This window comes from Sander lucioperca, chromosome 8 (assembly GCF_008315115.2).
Source record: "Sander lucioperca isolate FBNREF2018 chromosome 8, SLUC_FBN_1.2, whole genome shotgun sequence".
In the NCBI taxonomy this organism is placed as follows: Eukaryota; Metazoa; Chordata; class Actinopteri; order Perciformes; family Percidae; genus Sander; species Sander lucioperca.
In genome coordinates this window covers 32134517-32155527 of record NC_050180.1, presented here as the reverse complement: position 1 = coordinate 32155527, position 21011 = coordinate 32134517, and the positions used below count along the sequence as shown (strand labels likewise).

Below are 21011 nucleotides of genomic sequence, written 5' to 3'. Positions count from 1 at the left end.
GGTTGGGTATCCGATGCCGAACCGGTACTTTTAAAACGATTCCGATTCCTAAACCGATTCTTTGAAAAATGACATCAAAACTGTAATATGTTTACTAGCGATCACGTGCAGTGAAAGGTTAATATGCTTTTACGTCCATTTTAGTGAGCCCAGAGGGAAAATGGTCGACACATTAAGTGCAGCCGAAATGAGGAACCAAAATTTTCATTCAGATTTTATGGTTTTAAAATAGCTTCAACTTTGTGTCATTTCCCCCTCAGTATCTCTGACTTGGGAACTATCTCCATTCATTCTGTGAACTCTACTCCAGCATAGCGTAATAAAAAGTTTCACGATTAGAAAAGCTTTTTATTTCAAATTTCTACGCTACCTATGTTATGTAGCCTAACTTAAAAATGCCAACATCAGACAAGTTTTGCCTCTTCTTAGGTGGCAGGATTGTCTTCCTCAACATTTGATTTGATTGTTCTGGTTTCAGAATGATGAAGACAGTTGGAGAACAGTTAGATACAAAACAGGATGTCGGCTCTACAGGATGATTCTTTTTTTTTTCTTGGAAACCTTTTGCCCCTGGGAACCCCCCCTCCCCCACCCCTCTAAGTTTGGGCTGAGCCCCAAATGTTAACAAAGTCTGGCTCTGCCCCTGCTGTAGACTGGCTCTCTGTGCTTGTTTGGGGCTTCACATCCTTTCTTGTTTAACACCTCACACACGTCCTGTGATTAATAATGAAAGCCCGCCCACTGGTCAGTCGTGTCCCAATGTTTATGTTATTATGTGGCAGGTGGCAGTCTGTTTGGGCCTCTCGCAGCTCCACGGACACCTTCACTTCACACAGCAGGAAATAACTACACACACCCCTCATTTGGTTCAAAGAGATCAATCCATTCAGGTTTAACGTCTGTTCTTCCTTCTCCATAGGGAGACTAAACAAACCTGCTACAAAGCATTGCCTCTCTCATGTGTCATTTTTTTAAAAGCCGGAGTTACAGGTCTAACTGTGCAGACCGTGTTAACTATAAGTGTTTCTATCTGGGTTTTACCGTCTGTCACCTCCTGGAGGGAAAGGGTTAGGAATGCATTAATAAGTGCACAGTGATTTATGGCCTCTATGGCACCGTGATGCTGCATGGAAGAGAAAGAGGAGACTGACGGTTGTGTGTTTAGTTACAGAGACTATTATAAGACCATTCCATATTGGCCCAGCATGCATGGCCCTGGCCCAGATCTGACGTCTTTCATAGCATTCCCTGCTAGTTCAGCCATCTGACTGGCCTTAATAGGCTCCACATGTACATTCCAGATACTTGGTGCATGAAATATGGGGGGGGGGGCGGTAGTGTGACCTCACCCTCCTCTGTGAGCTTTTAAATCTTTTTGGGTGATAAAGATTGACTGAAAAAAAAAAAAAAAAAAAACGCCCAGAATATCAGAGTCTCATTTGTCGGTTGTGATTTCAGAGCAAAGAAATTCAGGCTATGTGATGATTTGTTCACAAGTGTTTTCAGTTTTTCACCTCAAGAGCCGGATTCCTCTTCAGTTTCACTTCATCTGTTCCGAAATCTGAAGCTAAACGTCGGCAGATAATATTAATGATAATATGATAATATTTCCTTCAAAACACCAGTAGAAAGTGAGCTCCTACAGAAACAATCTTTGTTTGAAGAATATTTTCCCTAAGTGAAAATAAAGAGCAAAGAAGCTCCAAGTATTTCTAAAAACAAGTCCGTAAAAAGTTCATTTTAATCAAGTAAGACATTGATTGGGGCTGTTCTTGTTCTTCTCGTTAATAACTTTTAATCATTTTTTCTTCCAGGTTATTTCCTTTCCTTTTTGTGGTAAAATTCTGCTACGTATATGAACTTGAAGATGATGTAACCGATCCAACTAAAGATTGATACAAGATTCTTATCAGCTAATGAAGTGTGTTTGATCTGCTTTTCTCTCTCGCCTTCCCTTCCAGAAACGGAGGAGCCCGGCGCTGTGCTTTGTCTGTATAAGACAGACAACGATTGTGTCATGAAGTTCACATATTCGGAGCACGCCAGCGGACAATCCGTCCTCACAGCTCTAAAAGAGCCAGGTCAGTGCTCCAAACAACAACAAATTAGGTCTGCCTTCCTTTTTAACCTGCGACGAAGCAAGTGCCTTTAGATTTTATTCAAAGTGGAGAATGATCCACCACAGCTCCACCATAAGAATAGTTTAGTTTGTTTTGTCTTGTGTAACATAACAGGACTTCAGCTTACATTTTGTTGTGCAACCCTGTGTTTTACAATGACAATACAAGAACCTTGAACACCACCCCTACAACTTTTAAATGTTATAGTCTTTGCTCTTAAAGGGATAGTTCGGATCTTTTGAAGTGGGGTTGTATGAGCTACTTCTCCATAGTCAGTAGTCAATAGTGTGTTAGCTACAGTAAGGCAAGGCAATTTTATTTATATAGCACATTTCAGCAGCAGGGCAAAAGTGCTTTACATAAAACATTAAACATTAAAAAGCAAAAAACGAATAAAAAAAAAACCTCAAATCAAATAAGGGCGAAACAACAACAATGGAAAAAAAATGTAAAAAAAAAAAAATAAAACAATTTCAGAATTTCATCAAAATCAGAGTTTCATCAGAATTTCATCTCTACGTTTACATACTACGCTTCCCTCGATACTTATTATTGATCATACCGACCCACCTCCCTTCCCTCAACCTACCCTACCATCCGCCCACCTGTCCCACCCCTGCCCTCATTTACGGGATTATGGGATTAATAAAGTCTATTTTATCTTATCTTATTTAGATATTACTGCGTGGTTTGTAACCTGAAATGTTTTTTGCATTTGATGTTCAAGTACAAAATGTAATAAACTGAGTGAGGAACTTTTAGACGAGCAACGATTACATATGATGATTCCATACACAAAACACCTTTAGAGGGTATTGATGGTTTATTCCAACTCTTTTTGATCATTGCTCTCGGTGATGGCGAGTGATTGTACTCGCCAATGATCGATTAGATCAGAATTGATTTGCCTGTTTCCTGTGTCAGAGTGCGGTGGTGGGCCCGATGCTCTGATGGTGCTGCTGGCAGTGGTCGGCAGCATCCTGCTGGTGGGAGTGGTGCTGCTCGCTGTCTGGAAGTTGGTCATCACCATTCATGACCGGAGAGAGTTTTCGCGCTTCCAGAGCGCACGCTCACGAGCCCGATACGAGATGGTAAGGTCGATCCCCCTCTTTGTATTTGGGAAGTTTATTCTATCTACTAGAACATAGTCTATATCCACCATGTTCCACTTCTAGGATTGATTCGTTGCCGCCGGAAATTCCGCCGGATTTCACTCTTTTAGGCCGGATGTCCTGTTACCTTCCTCTTTCTTTGTGTTGGAATTCTAAACTCCGGTGGATTTCTGAGGACTATGGTTAACTGCTCCTCAGATCTCTGCAGGATAAATCCAGACAGCTAGCTAGACTATCTGTCCAATCTGAGTTTTCTGTTGCACGACTAAAACAACCTTTGAACGTACACGTTCCAGCAAAACAAGTTCCTTCTCGAGGCTATTTTGCAGAGGCACCGCGGCTCTTTGCGCTGCTTAGCACCGCCCAAGACGGTTGTGATCTTGTGTGAACTTTTTTGATCAGGTTGAATTTGGTTATTAAAGAATTGTGATATGAAGATTTGGACCGCGTAGGATATTTTACAGTTGAAAAATAAACTTGTCAGTGCTCTTTAGAGGACAAACTATGTAATGAGGACATCATCTTTGCATTTCTGCATTTTCTTATTGCTTATTGCCCAACAAATACCATCATATCCGTATTAAGCTAATATCAGCAGAGCCTGTGTCCTAGACGTCATCTTGTGCCGTTCTGTGACTTTCTGTTGTTTTTTTTTTTTTATCTCTCACCCCTTCAGGCCTCCAACCCTCTGTACAAGCAGCCTGTCTCTACACATTTTGTAGAAACCGATTTCAACATGTATGGGAAGTCCTTCAACGGGGGGGTCCACTGATCCCTCGGCACGGGGCGCGGCAGGACCGGTCCGACAAACAGATCCCCGGAGGACGGGGCCCGAGGTGGACGGCGGACTCAACACACCCCATCCCTCAGCACGGTTCACACCTGATAACAGAAGTGAAATGAACTAGACTGTGTCCGAAGGGAAGAAATCTGTGGCCTTTTTTTTTTTTTATTTTTCTTTCTTTACGCAGGAGATTCAAGCCTACCCCAGAGACATGATGTGACTTCTTCTTTTTTTCTTGATCTGTGTGTTTCGCTGACAGCGGTGGCAGTCTGGAGGAGCAACGAAGAATGAACTTCTTCTGGTAGAGAGAGAGAGAGAGAGAGAGAGAGAGAGAGAGAGAGTGAGAGAGGTTAGCGGTGAGTTTGTCTGCAGTTACACAAAATAAACGGAACTCTCTCATACAAACCATGGCTCCAACCAACATTCAATCTTTGCACAGAGCAGGCAGGACATTGGCTTATATTTGTATATTTTTTATAAACACTAAAACTGCAAAAGTATAAACTGCATCCAACAGGATTTACAGGATTATTAAAAAGCACATATTTCTAAAGGTGGCTATGATGACATTGTGGTACTACTAACATTTACTAAGCAATAGACTTCTTACCCTCATTTTGCACAGAGAATATTAAGAGTCAAGTCATTTAAATTTTCTTTCGTGTGTGTGTGTGTGTGTGTGTGTGTGTGTGTGTGTGTGTGTGTGTGTGTGTGTGTGTGTGAGAGATTGTATGCTCCAATTGCACTCCCTTCTCAACCAGGACTCCCTGAAAGAAGAGATATTGTTTCTCATTGCGGCCTTCCTGGCTAAATAAAGGATGAATTAATCTGAATGGCAGGGTACCAACTCATCCCCCAGCCTCTGGACCCTTAAAGGATAATGCTGGTGTTACTCTAGATTTCTTTTTTGTTAACAAATCCAATTAAAAGACCAAAACCAACAATTTGGTTGTCCTATAATACTTTCAGACTTCTCTCTTCGTCTGTTGCGCTCAGACCCAAACTCATTTGTTCCTACTGAAGACATAAATTTTCAAAATGTGGCAAAAAAATATTAAGTTTCATTTTTCTAAAAGCAGTTTGTTAAACGGAACCACTTGGCATTGTGGTTTTAGACAACATTACTTAAAGCTGGGGTAGGCAGTTTTCTAGAAAAGGCAACAACAAAAAAAGGTTATTGTGGAATTTTTGCCCAATGACGCCAAAAAAACTGCCTACCCCAGCTTTAAATTTGAGGAAACGGTGAGTTTGTTGAGGACTATTTTCAGCAACGGATTAATACACACATGAAGCTCTAACACGCACACACGAAACACTTGATTAGTAAATTGACATACATTTGATCTGCAACTATTTATTTTTAAAATGGGATAATCATTAGTTTTTTCTCAAAAACATCAAATATTGTCAGGAGGCAGTCATTTGCTACTTTTCCTATTCTTCTGTAAAATGAATAACTGGGATTTGGACAGTTGGTCGGACAAAACAAACAATCTGAAGATGTCACCTTGGGCATTAGGAAATTGTGACAGGCATTTTTTTTTATTTTTTTTTATTTTACTATTTTCAGACATTTTGTTGACCAAATCAAGAAAATAATTGGTGGATTAATCCATAATGAAAATAATCAATAGTTGCAGGGCAACAGTGTGGCGCCTTTTATGGGTTTTAGAAGTTTTTGGATAATAATCAAACTCTTGTTAATTTCTTCAGTTGTTGCGTTTTGGTTTCTTTGACAGCGAGAAAAGTCTGAAATATCACGTGCCTCGGAAAACCTCACAATCAGAGACTTCCCGTGTTAAAACTCTGTATCTGCAGCACTGTGGTGACTGCCTTAACCCTCTGAGGACAAAAGACGCACCGGCAAGTCCACACTCCACACTTTACGTTATATATTACACTACTTTTGAGAACCCAAGACTTTTGGAAATTCATTTCAAGCACCAAAACAATTGAGTGTATTGTTTGTTTTCTCAAGAGATTTGAGAAATTTCAAAAAGCGAACATCAACTTTTCGGCTTTACATGTTGCTCTGGATCAAATTTGGGCCTGACTTTACAGAAAGCTGAGTTTGCTGTGAACATTTTGATATGAAAGCCATGGGGATCAGGTTATATACAAATACCCTTAAAAGGGGAAATTTAAAAAGATATCTTAAAATGCCCTTAGACCTCAGAGGGTTAAAGCATTCTCGTGTGATAAAGTAGATTTGTTACACTCATGAGTAGATCACCTCTAACTTGGAATACAGACACATGCAGTACTTTGAGCTAATGTGGATTTGGGCATACTGTACTGGCTGCTAAGTTATAAAGTCTCTGTGAGGCTGTGTCCACCCTGCCTGCACTGGGAGTGGGTGGAAACTTCAAGAAGCCTCAACAGGACGGCGTCTGGAATCATAAATCCACCATCACTGTTCCCACAGGAAGAGGCCGAGTCTGAGCTGTCGCAGGGGAAATCGGACAGTGAGCAAAGTTAGAGGGGTTGGGGCGAGAAAGAAGGGCGCTCTGTGGCCTTTCTTGTGACGGTCTTACAGTAAAAGTGGCAGGGACTTTGGAGTTTGTATGCGTAAGAGTGTGTTTGAGTGTATGCAAATAATATAACATGAGGATGTATGTACATAACAGTGCCAAATGAAAATGTTTTGATGACTTTTGACTTAGCTTGGCTCTGTGTCTTGGCACGGTTTACTTAAACTCACCCACCCACATGTTTTCTCAGCTCAAACATAAATCTTTCCTGTGCAGTCGTGAACATTTTCACACGGATGAACAGACTCGCACCACTACACATTTATGTAACACTGCACAGAGCAAGAACAATAAATGTGCTTATGTCAAAAAAAAAGTAAGCCACTGAGTCTGTTGTGTTTGGCTCAGTCACTCGTTACATATTTACAGAGGCTGCAAGAGGAGGAGGGGCATAAATCTGAGGTCTAATTTTAATCGTGTGTGTGTGTGTGTGTGTTCACACTCCAAGTTAGTAAAACATCTGTTTGCAACACTAACCACGCAAGGCTGGTCTGATGCTGTAATTTACCCCTCCCACTGTGATGATCATTATAACTCATTACGTTTTTTTTTTTCTAAATGACCCTATCATTATATATTCATTCACTTCAAATTAACATATTGCTATTTATAGCACCTCATTGAGGAGTAATGTTATCTACAAATACTGTATGTGTGGAGCAAAGTTTTAGTTTTGAGTTTCACAATTGGTTTTATTTCATTTGAGTTTATTTTTCAGAAAGGTTTAGCTTTACAGTTTGATTTAACTAATTCGACCTGAGCTCAACAGCTCGGTTAGATGGCATTTGATCTGCTACAATATTTAAATCATGTTCTTTTGTATTTCATTCTACAGCATGTGAAAAACAATGGGATTGATCGTAAAGCAGTTGCAACACGTTCAGTTTCACGCCGTCTCCTTTTTTCTGTGGTGACAAAGCTGAAAAACTAAAACTGAAATGAATTTACGTTATTTTATTTAGGTTTTTTTACCATGCAATATCATTTTTATTTAGTTTCAGTTTTATATTTCTATATTTATAATCCGTTGGTGCTTGTGCAAAGGACAGAGGAAAGGCCATGGACGTGTGAGGAGAAAGGGAGCGAGAGGAAGAAGCAGCACTGATAGGAGGGGCGTATTTTTTTAGGTGATGATATATATCTCATATATTTATACTGCTTGTTTTTCGGTGTAGTTTGTGCTTATAACCGTGGAGCTGTGAAACTGTATCTTAATCACGTCTGCCAATGATTTGTGAACGTGTACGCAGATTAAGGTGTGATTACAAATCTGTAATTGCACACACAGACCTGAGTACACATTTAGAGATTCTTTTTTTATTTTATAAGATTATTTTTTGGGCATTTTAAGGCCTTTATTCGACAGGACAGCTGAAGACATGAAAGCAGAGAGAGAGGGAATGACATGCAGCAAAGGGCCGCAGGTCAGAGTCGAACCCGGGCCCGCTGCGTCAAGGAGTAAATCTCTATATATGGGCGCCTGCTCTACCAACTGAGCTATCCAGGCGCCCTAATGTGGGTTTTTTGAGGTGAAGCTACACCATCTATCTTTGGTATTCTAAAACCTTTTAACACGCCATCTTTAAACAAACTATTTCTCATGTGAGGCAGGAAGAAACTGCAGCTGTGTGTGTATTTCCTCTCCTCCCCTCCTGACTGGGTAAGAGTCTTCTGCCAGCACACTGACATGCTTGTGAAGTCACAGAGCTCAGGTTAAATCTGGCTGTGAGAGGGAGGAAAATAATCTGCTGTACAGAGCACCAGTCTGACCCCCATTAACAGAATCAATGTCTTAATTAGCTGCTGATGAACTCACCCCACACACACCTAAGGGGGGGGGTGGTGGAACATTGATTTTAGAGAGGGTAAATGCTTTTCTCTGCTGACTACACGTCTGTTATATTTTAGGAAACCTGACTCTGAGGAGATGTACTACAAACAGCACTTTTCCCAAACACACTTTATGGTATATTTATATTTTCTGTGCAATTATGTCTCTTTTCTCTGAGACACTCACATACACAATGGTACCTTTTTTACAGTTTTTTAGGAATTCTCTAAAGTCTCCATTTCTGCCTTTTAAAGAGATTTTCTTTATGTTCAGTGTAAACGATGATTGACAATTTATTGGTGAATGTCCTGCGTAGTTAAACTAAAATGGACTGTTACATCTTATTATTTACATTTGTGACAAAACGATATGATTGGTTATTTCGTGATTCCAAGATCCTATAAATTCATAGCAGAGCTACTCCTACTAGCTACTAGATATTAACCCTTGTGTTGTCTTCCATGACCATGAACTTGTTGTCCTTCCAGGTCAAAAGTGAATTTTTGACTTTTTTCAGTGCTTTTGACGCTTTTGAGGGCTTGTACTGTTATTTTGGCATCTGTTGGTTGTTTCAGACTGAAATATCTCAACATTTATGTGATTGATTGCCATGAAACTTTGCACAGACATTCATGGTGTCTAGAGGATGAATCCTATTGACTTTGGTGACCCTCTGACTTTTCATCCAGGTCATATTTTAAATTGGCCAAATAATGATTGCTTATCACCAAATAATGGCATTCCCATCGGCTTCAGCTATACTTTGTCTTTATTGGTAATTAGCAAATGTTAGCATGCTAACATGCTAACCTAAGATGGTAAACATTATATACCTGCTTAACATCAGCATGCTAGTATTGTCATTGCATGCCAACATTATCATTTAATTTCAAGCATCTCTGTGACTAAAAACAGGCTCACAGAGCTGTTAGCAGGGCTGGAGTGTTGTTGGAATAACGTCTCCCTCTGTGTGTGTGTGTGTGTGTGTGTGTGTGTGCGCGTGTGTGTGCGTGCGTGCGTGCGTGCGTGCGTGTGCGCCCACGCTTAGGTCTTCCTGTGTATGCTGTATTTTAACAGACAGGCAGCTGAGGTCATACTTTCTCCTCCTCCTCATGTCACACTTCACACCCTTCTGAGAGAAGCTTTTCATCCGGAGAAGATTTTTTTTTCATTACATGTCATTTAGCTGATGGCGATATATGTCAGAGGCCGCACGCCTCTGGAGCAACTATGGGTTAGTGTCTTGCTCAGGGACACATTGGTTGAGGTATCGCAGTGGGAATCGAATATTTATTTCACTTGTTTGGCTTCTTCCCTTCTACCATCCTTCCGCTTTATTTCCTCGACACAGCATCTTTCTACTCATGCTGCATTTTCAGCACCGTTTCTCTTTTTCAGTTCTTCTCAGCCTGACAGCTCTACTACTTAGAGAAATTGAAAATGAAGCCACACTTCGCCAAGAATTGGCAGTCATCACTGACAGGTTTGGGAACAAGATAATGTGCTTATATTACTAGAGGAGAGGGCACTGAAATCCTGACAATTAGGACATAATGCTAAATGGTGAAACATAGTGCACCACTAGCTAGAGTACACAAGAGTCATAAAATCTGTGAATTGACACAGTAGTATCAGTTCCACAGGAATATCCATTTAAATTTAGCCAATATTAGCTTAGCTACTGGTCATACCAGACCAAGTGAGGCTGTAGCAGCGAAACCTAACCTGAAAAAAAGATTTTGTTTTGTTGCTTAAGAATTCAACTTTCCAAGTTAAAAAGGTTATTTCTTTTTTGGGCTTTTCTGCCTTTTTTAATTTTTGACAGGACAGTTAGGTGAGAAAGGAGAGAGGGGGAAGACATGTAGTAACTCGTCACAAGTCGGATCCGAACACTGGACCTCTGCATTGAGGCATAAACCTCTCAGTACATGTGCGCCTGCTCTACCACTGAGCCAACCCGGCCACAGGTTATTACTTCTTTTAAATAGTGCATAGTCCCACTTTAAGTAAGAATAGAAGTTATACAGTATTACGGTAAAATGCTCCTATAAGTTGAAGTGCAGTGTTTAAAATGTTTCTTCAGTAAAGTGATCAGTATTAAAGGTGCAGTGTGCAATTCTAATCCAATACATCTTTTGTCAAATCCAGCGAACATCTCCTCACGGTCTGCTAGCTGTTTGTTTTGTGTGTTCCTGTAAGTGGGAAACAAACAAAATGGCTCGACCAAGCCACACGACATGAATCCATTGGTGCTTGTGCAAAGGACAGAGGAAAGGCCATGGATGTGTGAAGAGAAAGGGAAAAGGGAGCGAGAGGGACGTTGAAAAAGGAGCACTGATAGGAGGGGCGTATTTGTTTGGGTGTTGAGTTCAAATACCAATCTTTCTCCAGAATCGCTGACTCCACCTTTAAATGTACCCTGTGAAGTATTCTTGTAAAAAAAACACAAGTCATGTTCACTGTTTGAATCCCTGAGGTCAAACAAGTGCAATTATTGTATTTCCTTCCTCATAAAGTATACATATTCCAATTCTGTGTTACATCTTCTAAGCCAACTTCATTCCAACTTATCACTGCTAGTTTTACACTTATGTTTGGAATTCATGGTCAATAAACCTCATTCATATTAAAATATGCCTAATTGTGAGTTAAAAACCCCAGAAATTATGAATTACTTTAGCTAATAATTAAGATCAGAGGAACGTACGTATGTTGATGCATAATTACAGCCTGTTTCGTGTATGGAACCATCCATGTTATTTTTGGCCAATTTGGTTGAAAGAAGCATATTTTTGATACAGATCTTTAAATGCGGCATCGTTTACATCCTTCTCAAAGTTCTTGGTAATCTTTGCAGAAACAAGGTTTACACCCAACAGCACCAATATTCACTGTGTCTCATGTTGATTGCAAGATCTGAGAAGTAACTCTGTTAAGTAGTTTTCATGTGTTTGTCTTTAAATGCAGAAATGCAAGATGACATGAAATGAGGGGAAAGAAGAGGGATGACAAAGCCCTTTTTAAATCAGGCTGATTTATCACACAGTCCTCCCTAATGAAGTGTATCTCTTGCCGCAATCACAGGCGTCTGTTTCCCTCCACATCGGGAGCAGGGAAAGGAGCATTTGCCTCTTTGTGATGTAAATGTTTTGTGTCAACTGAGGATTGGTTCCCAGGTCTGAAAGCCGAGAGAATTCGGGGGAAGGAGAGATTTTCACATGAACCCCAGTGAGTGTGACAGCGGCTCACCCGTCACTCGTCCTCATACTTCCATGAATGAACACAACACTGATGGGTCACAACACTGATGGGCTCTGACCTCACATGCCTGCTCTCACAGCACTGACACATTCAGGGCATTGGCTTCACAAAAGCTCTGTGAACCGTGTAAAGTAACATTGTCAGAAAGTCACAATGTTTTGACCTTTGGCCTCCTGTTGCTGAATGCTGTTATTGTCAATCTGATGCGAGGCTTTTCTGTGTCAAATACACACGTTGTTGGACAGAAATACTGCAAAAGCTGCAGTATTTGGGGTATTGAGTTTTTTACTGACTCATGTGTTTTAAAAATGTTGTGTTCTGGGGGGCTGATTCACCCTTATTTCTAATGACAGGAACTCTTAAAGGGATAGTTAGGATGTTTTGAAGTGGGGCTGTATGAGCTACTTCTCCATAGTCAGTGTATTAGCTACAGTAGATGGTGGTCGGCACGCCCCCCCCCCAGTTTGGAGAAGCAGGCAGGAGTACCAAGAGCAGCAGATTAATGCCTATTCAATAAATCACATATGGCTGTCCATATAATTCAGGCTATTTAAGCGCATCTGTACAAAGTGTATTCATGGAAATACTGCTACTGCTGATTTGTTGTTCACCAGAAGCCTGCTTGTTCCACAGTATCCTGCCTGCTGCTGCCATCTAGTGAACGGAAAGAAGTGACGCTGTGAATTTACCTTCCCACTCTTTTAGGTTCCCATGTGCAGTGGTGGAACATAACTAAGTACATTTACTCCAGTACTATTTATGTACACATTTGAGGTGATTGTACTTTACTTGAGTCTTTTCTTTTAATGCCAATTTCTACTTCTACTCCGCTACATTTCAGAGAGAAATATTTTACTTTTTACTCCACTACATTAATCTGATAGCTTTAGTTACTAGATACTTTACAGATTTAAGATTTGTGCACACAAAATACATGTAGTTTATAAAATATGATTTTTAATATGAATACGTTTTATTATCAGGGTTTCCGCAGGTTCTTAAAAAGTCTAACATTTCAAAATCAATATTTTAGGCCTTAAAAACTCAAATTAGCTGAAGCATTGTGTTCTAGGTCTTCTATAAGTTTAAACAGGTCTTAAATTTTCCTACCTCCATGCAGCGCTACCTCTAATGCTCATTGAAATGTTTTTTTTTTTTTGTTTTTTTTTTGTGGTGTTGTAGTTCTTTCTTTCGCTAGTCCAAATATAATTTGCTGTATATGTACAGATCATTATTACTCTGTGTTGCTTTTAATCAATTCTAATAATTTTATTTACTTTGTAAGTACTTTTGTGACGCTGCATTTTGTTGTACTTTTACGTCTTGATAAAGGTCTTAAAAAGTCTTACATTTGACTTGTTGAAACCTGCAGAAACCTTGTATTATAAATTAAACTACCCAACAACATAACGGCCAACAAGTCCAGCTGAAATGATTAGCCGATTAAACACTTAGATTGACAGAACTGTTTGGATTGTTTCCAGTTTCTAAAATCTGAGGATTTTTCTGCATTGAGTACTTTACTTTACTTTAACCCTTTTAATACTTTAAGTACATTTCCCTGAATCAGAATCAGAATCAGAAAGGGTTTTATTGCCAAGTACATTTTTAACACATACAAGGAATTTGTTTTGGTGGAACGTGTACGTTCAAAGGTTATATTGGTCGTGCAACAGAAAAAACTCAGCTCAGATTGGACAGATAGTCTAGCTAGCTGTCTGGATTTACCCTGTAGAGATCTGAGGAGCAGTTAACCATAGTCCTCAGAAATCCACCAGAGTTTAAAATTCCAACACAAAGCAAGCAGAAGGTACCAGACTGATGATACTTACATACTTTTACTTAAGTAACATTTTCAATGCAGGACTTTTACTTGTAACAGAGTACTTTTACAGTGTGGTATTATTACTTTTACTTAAGTAAAAGATCTGAATACTTCTTCCGCCACTGCTCATGTGAAACAATGTACCTGCGAGTTGTTGGTCAGGCTTACACAGTGATCAACAGTCATTTCTTTATTACTGATCTTGAATCAGTGTCTTTCCATCAGTATGAGTGAAATAGATTATCAATCAGTTCCTACGTCAACAGACACAGGAACTGCTAAGTCTTAGATTTTATGCTACTGTATGCTTCTACTTCCCATTGCAGAGGAAAATGTACTTTTGACTCTACTACATTTATTTGACAGATTAAGATTTGAATTTACATTAAGACATCATGATAGGCTTATTAAACACAATGCATTGCTAAAGTTTAAAGTGCTCATATTATGTTTTTGGGCTTTTTCCCTTTCCTTGATTGTGTAATTGTTATATATCTTTTTTGTGCATGTAATAGGTTTACAAAGTGAAAAAGCCCAAAGTCCCCGCCAAAGAGACTTACCATCTCCAACAGAAAACACTGTTCACAAACTGCTCCAAACAGCTCTATTGTGGACAAATTCATGTGACGCTTCAGAGGAAAGGACGTCTCATCCCCCTAAAAACACATTTGCTCGTTTCCTCTCTCCTCCCATGATTTCCTGCGTCTCTCCCATGCCTCCTCGGTGGGAGGGGCTAAGACGCGAGGAAGGGAGGCAAGTGGAGGAGTCGGGGATGCAATTTAAGGGCTATGAGATGCACCTCTTGTCATGTTTCCGATGTTTATCAATTCCACTAAAGAGACATTTCCCTTTTCTCAGATCATTAAAATAACAGTTTGAGGCCTAAAGAGGTAAAATTATCCATATGTCATAAAAAAAGCAAACATTAGAGAAAATTAAAAAATAATGAAAACAAACCTGTGTAGCAGAACTTTTCTTTTTCTTCTTTCCTGTCCCATTAATCATCTCACAGCCTCTCAAATTTATCTTGTGAGCCTTTGGAGGGATGCAACCCTCAGATTGAGAACCACTGGGACAGTACTTTTACTTTTGATATCACAAGTACAATTTCAGAATCAGAATCAGAAAAAGGTTTATTGCCACAATGAGTACACTTATGTGGAATTTGCCTCTGGGAATGGTGCAAACATAAACAAACATATTAAACATGAATATGAAATAAACAGTAAATACAGGAAACAAATATATACATACAAAACAACTGTTGCATAAGAACAAAAAGGAAAGAGGCTGAATGGATTGAGTGCAGAATGTGCACAGAATAGAATACAGTATGTGTGTGCAATGGGCTAATGGATAGTCCAGGATGAAGGATAGTGCAAAGTGTAGGGTTAGCTTTGATCATAATAGTTCTGAAATCTTACTTACATAGGTTTTCTGTTACTTATAATTGAGTATTTTTATGTTATTGTACTGGTACTTTCACTTAAGTAAAGGATCTGTGTACTGCTTCCACCAGTGAAAGAAGACATTCTAACCATACTGTATTTTAGGTTGAATCTGTGAACGCCAGGAGGCGCCAGCACTTCATCCCTGAGTGTGAGAGGGGATGGCGGAGGAAGTCATTTGTAGTGGTGGCAGTATAGGTGAGGTATTCTTGATATTTTCCAGACTCGTGCTGTTGATGGAAGTCAGCTGTATTCCCAGAGTACAGTTTCTTGGTGAGTCTATCCTGTCTAAAGTCTTTACACTTATTTATTTTTTAAAGGTGCACTATGAGTTCCTGCATGGTCACTTCTGTTGACGTTCCAAGTAAATTTCAAACAAAACAGAGCAAGCTCGCCCCTCCCCCCATGTTTCCATAACTGTCATGACTAACTGACTAACTGTCACTAACCCCCACCCCCTCCCCCAACCATCTTGTCGGTGATTGGCTTGAACATGGTTTGTTGTATTTTGGTGCCTATCCTGTGCCTCTAGTGTTTGTTTGACGTTTACGACCCCTGTGTTGTCTCCCGAGACCGGGCTTTTTCACAGTGTGTTCAGGGGGCAGGCAGCTAGCGGATCAAGGAGAGATCCCTCGATTTGAGACAAAAATGAAATTGCGCTGAAACCATGCAGGAACTCATAGTGCACCTTTAAGGACAACGCACATTAATCAACATTTCTGTAAATGTGCCAGTAGTGTTAGCCAACCGGTAGTCTATATCCACAACGTTCCACTTCCGGGATTGCTCCGTTGCTGCCGGAAATTCCGCTGGATTGTGCTCTTTTCGGCCGGATGTCCGGTACCTTCTGCTTGCTTTGTGTTGGAATTTTGAACTGCGGTCGATTCATGAGGACTATGGTTAACTGCTCCTCAGATCTCTGCAGGGTAAATCCAGACAGCTAGCTAGACTATCTGTCCAATCTGAGTTTTCTGTTGCACGACTAAAACAACTTTTGAACGTACACGTTCCACAAAACAAGTTCCTTCCCGAGGCGGTTATGCAGCAGCACCGTGGCTCCGTCTGGCGCTTAGTGCCGCCCATGACGATTGTGATTGGTTTAAAGGAACACGCCAACTTATTGGGACTTTAGCTTATTCACCGTAACCCCCAGAGTTAGATAAGTCCATACATACCCTTCTCATCTCCGTGCGTTCTGTAACGCTGTCTGACGCCCCCAGTGCTAGCTTAGCCTAGCACAGATCATGCAGGTAACTGGTTCCAACTAGCCGACTGCTCCAAATAAGTGACAAAATAACGCAAACATGTTCCTATTTACATGTTGTGATTTGTATAGTCACAGGGTGTACAAATAATAAGGTCACATGAGACACACACATATTCTAACCGTATACTAAGTGGGAACTATATTCTCAGAAAGTGGAAGCACTGCTATTTGGGCGGAGTGATTAGCGCAACACCGAAAAGCACTGTTACTTCAGTCAACAAAACCAATGTGAATAGCTAGTTAGTAGCAAACGTGACTGGTGATCATGGCGTTATTTGTACACCCTGTGACTATACAAATCACAACATGTAAATAGGAACATGTTTGCGTTATTTTGTCACACATTCAGAGCAGTTGGCTAGTTGGAACCAGTTACCTGCATGATCTGTGCTAGGCTAAGCTAATGCTGGGGGCGTCAGACAGTGTTACAGCACGCACGGTGATGAGAAGGGTATGTATCGACTTGTCTAACTCTGGGGGTTACGGTGAATAAGCTAAAGTCCCAATAAGTCGGCGTGTTCCTTTAAAGAAATGCCAATAGACCACAGCATGTTTTTCTCCCATCCCAGGATGCTGTGTGGACTAGCCAGACCCTCCTCCGCAGAGCTGTGGAGGAAGGTCTGGCAAAGTGAGACTAGCCACCTGGCTAATTTTCAACTGTAGTCATTTGGCTAGATGTTTTAAGACCAGAGTAACAGGAAACATCAAGACACCAGTACAGGACAAATGTACAGACAGAAGTCAACACCACAGAGACAGCTAGAGCAACAAATAAGCTTTCTCATGAAGTCATGCAGAGCGACAGGAAGCAGCAAGACATTAGTACAGTTATACATCAACAGTATCCACATTCAGTACAGGAAGTCATGCAAGCAACACAACACAGCCAAGCAACACAGATTCGAGCCATCTTCCAGGCCATGCAGATCTGGCTATATCTGACATTGTAGATGTCTTCATAGATTTCCATCCCCCACTAGCCTGACAAGCCAGACCCACATCAAGATGTTGGGTCTGGGAACACACCATTGACAGGGCTCAATCCGAGGGGCGGGATAAACGGTTGTCTTTCAAATTCCCTCTGCACGCAATAGGATAGCGCTACAACCAGGCAGAGCAACAAAGAAGGTAGCGAAGCTAGTAGATAGATTAAACTTTTGCCTTATCCGGTCGGCAAAACTCCGAACACATCTTCCTTTTTTAAGAATGACTTCAGTGCCGTTCTTTGTTCTTTTCTCAAAGAAAAGCTTAACTCCAAGTATTCCAGAAGACCGCTGTTCCCAGCAGCAGCAGCAGCCATAAGCCCACCCACCGACTTTATACACGATGTGATTGGCCTGACTAGAGTTTGGTTTTTCCAGCTCACAAGCCAACGGAGAGTGCCTAGACCCCCCTGGCTGCAAATTAAATTTGCTGCCGCTAGGGTGTGTCTAGATTTCTAGGCTAATCCCCCACTACTAACCCCTGTGAACTCAACAATCATGCAATTGAAAAGGGGGATTTCCTGAGACAGTATGAGGCCTCCTCAAAGGAGAAACATTCATAACAGTAAATTAATTATGTCAATATATTGATCAATTATAATCCAAAATGACCAGTGTTAATCTTTTACTTGAGTAAAAGTAGAAATACTCTGCTACAAGTAAAAGTCCTGCAATTTAAACAAACAATCTTTTTTTGTTGTTGTTTTTTGACACTTGTCACTTTTCCCGACGTGTTTGTCGGGTTTTTTTGACACCTCAACCCCTCGCCAAATACACACACCTAAGTTTTCCACAAAGCTAGGGGACACACTGCTATAGGGAATATTATACATTTATTTTATGCCCATGGATGGATGAATTAGGAATTTTCTACTAACCAGTAGAAACCAGACATGAGTGTACTGTACAATAAATTGAAGAAGGTGGGTTTGTATGTGCGTAATAGTGTGTATGCATGAGTGTGTGTATGTCATAGACCACCAGAGCGACGAACACCACAAGCTCCAGTTTGACACATGCCAGTGTCAGGATGTTAAGTCATGGAAGTACGGCAGTGCAGCCCAAGAGAATTAAAGAAAACAGAAAGCAGTCCAAAAACAAAGACACTATTATCCTCCACATCTCTCTCTCCATCCATCCATCCATCCATCCATCCATCCATCCATCCATCCTCTCCCCATCTGGGCTCTTTGTATTTCTAGAGGTCTCTCACAGAAACAATCAGCCCAAGAGAGAGTCTAAACAATAAAACAAGCTCTGCTCCAGAAACGTGTTGGACATGTGTGCAGAGGATGTCCCGTCACTTCAGGGCAGTAATTACCGACAGCATGCCACCCCCAACGCTAGTAAAACAAACTACCTTAAAGCACTTTTATATCTTCTTATATTCAGATTAACTTAACTTAAATTCAGCATATAGTGAATAACTTTAAAGCTGCAATAAAAGTTGTTTTTCCTCACTTGGTGGAAATGAAAAAAAGTAAATGCTGGCATACTGTATTATCGCCTCATGTTCAGACCACTTCTGGGCACAGGCAATAAAGACACATAATACGACTACAAAGAATCACAAAAAGACAACAAAGACACCAAAACAGCTGCAAAGAGACACTAAACAACTACAAAGAGACACAAAACGACTACAAAGAGAGACAAAACGACTACAAAGAGACACAAAACGACTACAAAGAGACACAAAACGACTACAAAGAGAAACAGACGACTACAAAGAGACACAAAACGACTACAAAGAGACACAAAACGACTACAAAGAGAGACAAAACGACTACAAAGAGACACAAAACGACTACAAAGAGACACAAAACAACTACAAAGAGAAACAGACGACTACAAAGAGACACAAAACGACTACAAAGAGACACAAAACAACTACAAAGAGAAACAGACGACTACAAAGAGACACAAAACGACTACAAAGAGACACAAAACAACTACAAAGAGAAACAGACGACTACAAAGAGACACAAAACGACTACGAAGAGACACAGACGACTACAAAGAGACACAAAACGACTACAAAGAGACACAAAACAACTACAAAGAGAGACAAAACGACTACAAAGAGACACAAAACAACTACAAAGAGAGACAAAATGACTACAAAAAGGCTCAAAATGACTACAAAGAGACTTAAAATGACTACAACGGGGCTCATTGTCTTATAATCCCCCCATGACTACAAACCTTCACTATCATAATGAAAACAAGATTGTAAACACGGTTACTAATGCTATGATGTACGATGACTGTGTGGCAGTAGTTTTCTTTTCAGTTGCTAGGCAAAGCAAACTGCCCCATTCTTGCTATATCACAAAGGGAATAAAAGAATGTGATTCAGGTGTATATTTAAAGCACGACATCTCTTGATAACATACACAAACACATATAAAGACAGGAAGTTAAGGATTGAAATCCGATGCTTAGCTATAAATCAATTCCCATGCTACGGTTAGTTATGTATAACACAGAAGAATAAACCCAGCTTTAACTGTTGGCATTATAAAAGTTGCTTCTGAAATGTAATTCACTCTTGTGTGTGAATCGTACATACACAAAGAAACCTTACATAGTCACAACATGTTGAAAGTTCACACTCATTATTTAGGATGTCTTTTATATATATACGGCAACATTTTCTCACAAACCCACAGCAGTCAGATTAGTTTTAAATCAATGTTACATTCAAGAAACAACGTATCTTGTATGTCAACATTATGCTGTCTTTCTTCCTATTTCTGAGCACATTTAACACGTTTTTATTTGCATTTATTACTCATGACAGACATGATGTCAGTATAGATAATTGCACTTTTATTGTTTTTTAGTAATCATGATACAGACTACTGACTCTCCTGTAGTTGTAGGACACATGGAAATTATGATGAATCCGCTATTAAAGTGCAGCCATAATTTACAGTATGTCACAATTACTGCGTCTGAGACGGACTTTCTGTGTGTGGGTTTGAATGGGAGAGGCTTACCAAGAATTAAGAAGGTACAGATCATTTCCTCCCAGATCTGGAACCAATTCAGGGCAATTTTACCCAGCAGCCATTGGTGTGTGTGTGTGTGTGTGTGTGTGTGTGTGTGTGTGTGTGTGTGTGTGTGCCATCTCACATTAACCTGTGACTCTGAGAAAGGGAGATATCATGTTGCAAACTGAGGCATCACATTGTTTACCAGGGCTATGCTCCTGAACATAGCATTGCAACAACAAATTCAGTGTCAGAATATTTAAAATGTGGATTTCCAAGGACTGTATTTTATGCATTACCACATTGTTTGACACAAAATATCATAGATATTGTTTTATATCTATGCAAAATATACTGCATGCACGCTGTCTCTGGGTTTCCAACCATTTATCATGTTAGTAGCATCACTAGAACTTTAATACATGAGTGAAGTGAAACCTTAATGAGCAGCACAGTCATAAAAATAAATAAAATAAAGTTACTGAAATAATAACGAAAGAGTACAACTTATCATCATATTTGGTGCCCTGACAGTTGCCACTTCCTCATTCCTCTGATGTTCTGCTTTCATTATTTCTTTGACAAACTTTAAACCTAAATTAATTTGGTTTCTTTAATCAGCTTTAAGTATCTAAGAAAGATTATCCTTTGTTTTCTTTTTTACTGATTTGATCTTTATATGAAAAGAAAAGCATTCTGAAAAAAAATACTTTGTAACAACATTGATGTATTTTCACATACATTTTTAAAATGTATTTTAATTGTTGCTCACTAGTTAACTGTTGCGGTGGACATTTGCACATTGATACATTTGAAAAGCTAATGGTTAGACTTAAATGAGAAAAATAGTTCA

The 21011-nt window shown here is 40.0% G+C and overlaps 1 protein-coding gene across 1 annotated transcript in view; it reads left to right on the top strand.

The window, feature by feature from the left end:
• itgb5 (integrin, beta 5) overlaps positions 1-6667 on the top strand; it is a 65742-nt gene extending 59075 nt beyond the window's left edge. Inside the window, exons 14-16 of the mRNA XM_031304287.2 lie at positions 1962-2081; positions 3045-3211; positions 3909-6667. Of these exons, the coding sequence (XP_031160147.1) occupies positions 1962-2081; positions 3045-3211; positions 3909-4004 (383 nt within the window). The 3' untranslated portion in view covers positions 4005-6667. The remainder of the gene's footprint in view (positions 1-1961; positions 2082-3044; positions 3212-3908) is intronic.
• Positions 6668-21011: the final 14344 nt, after the last annotated feature.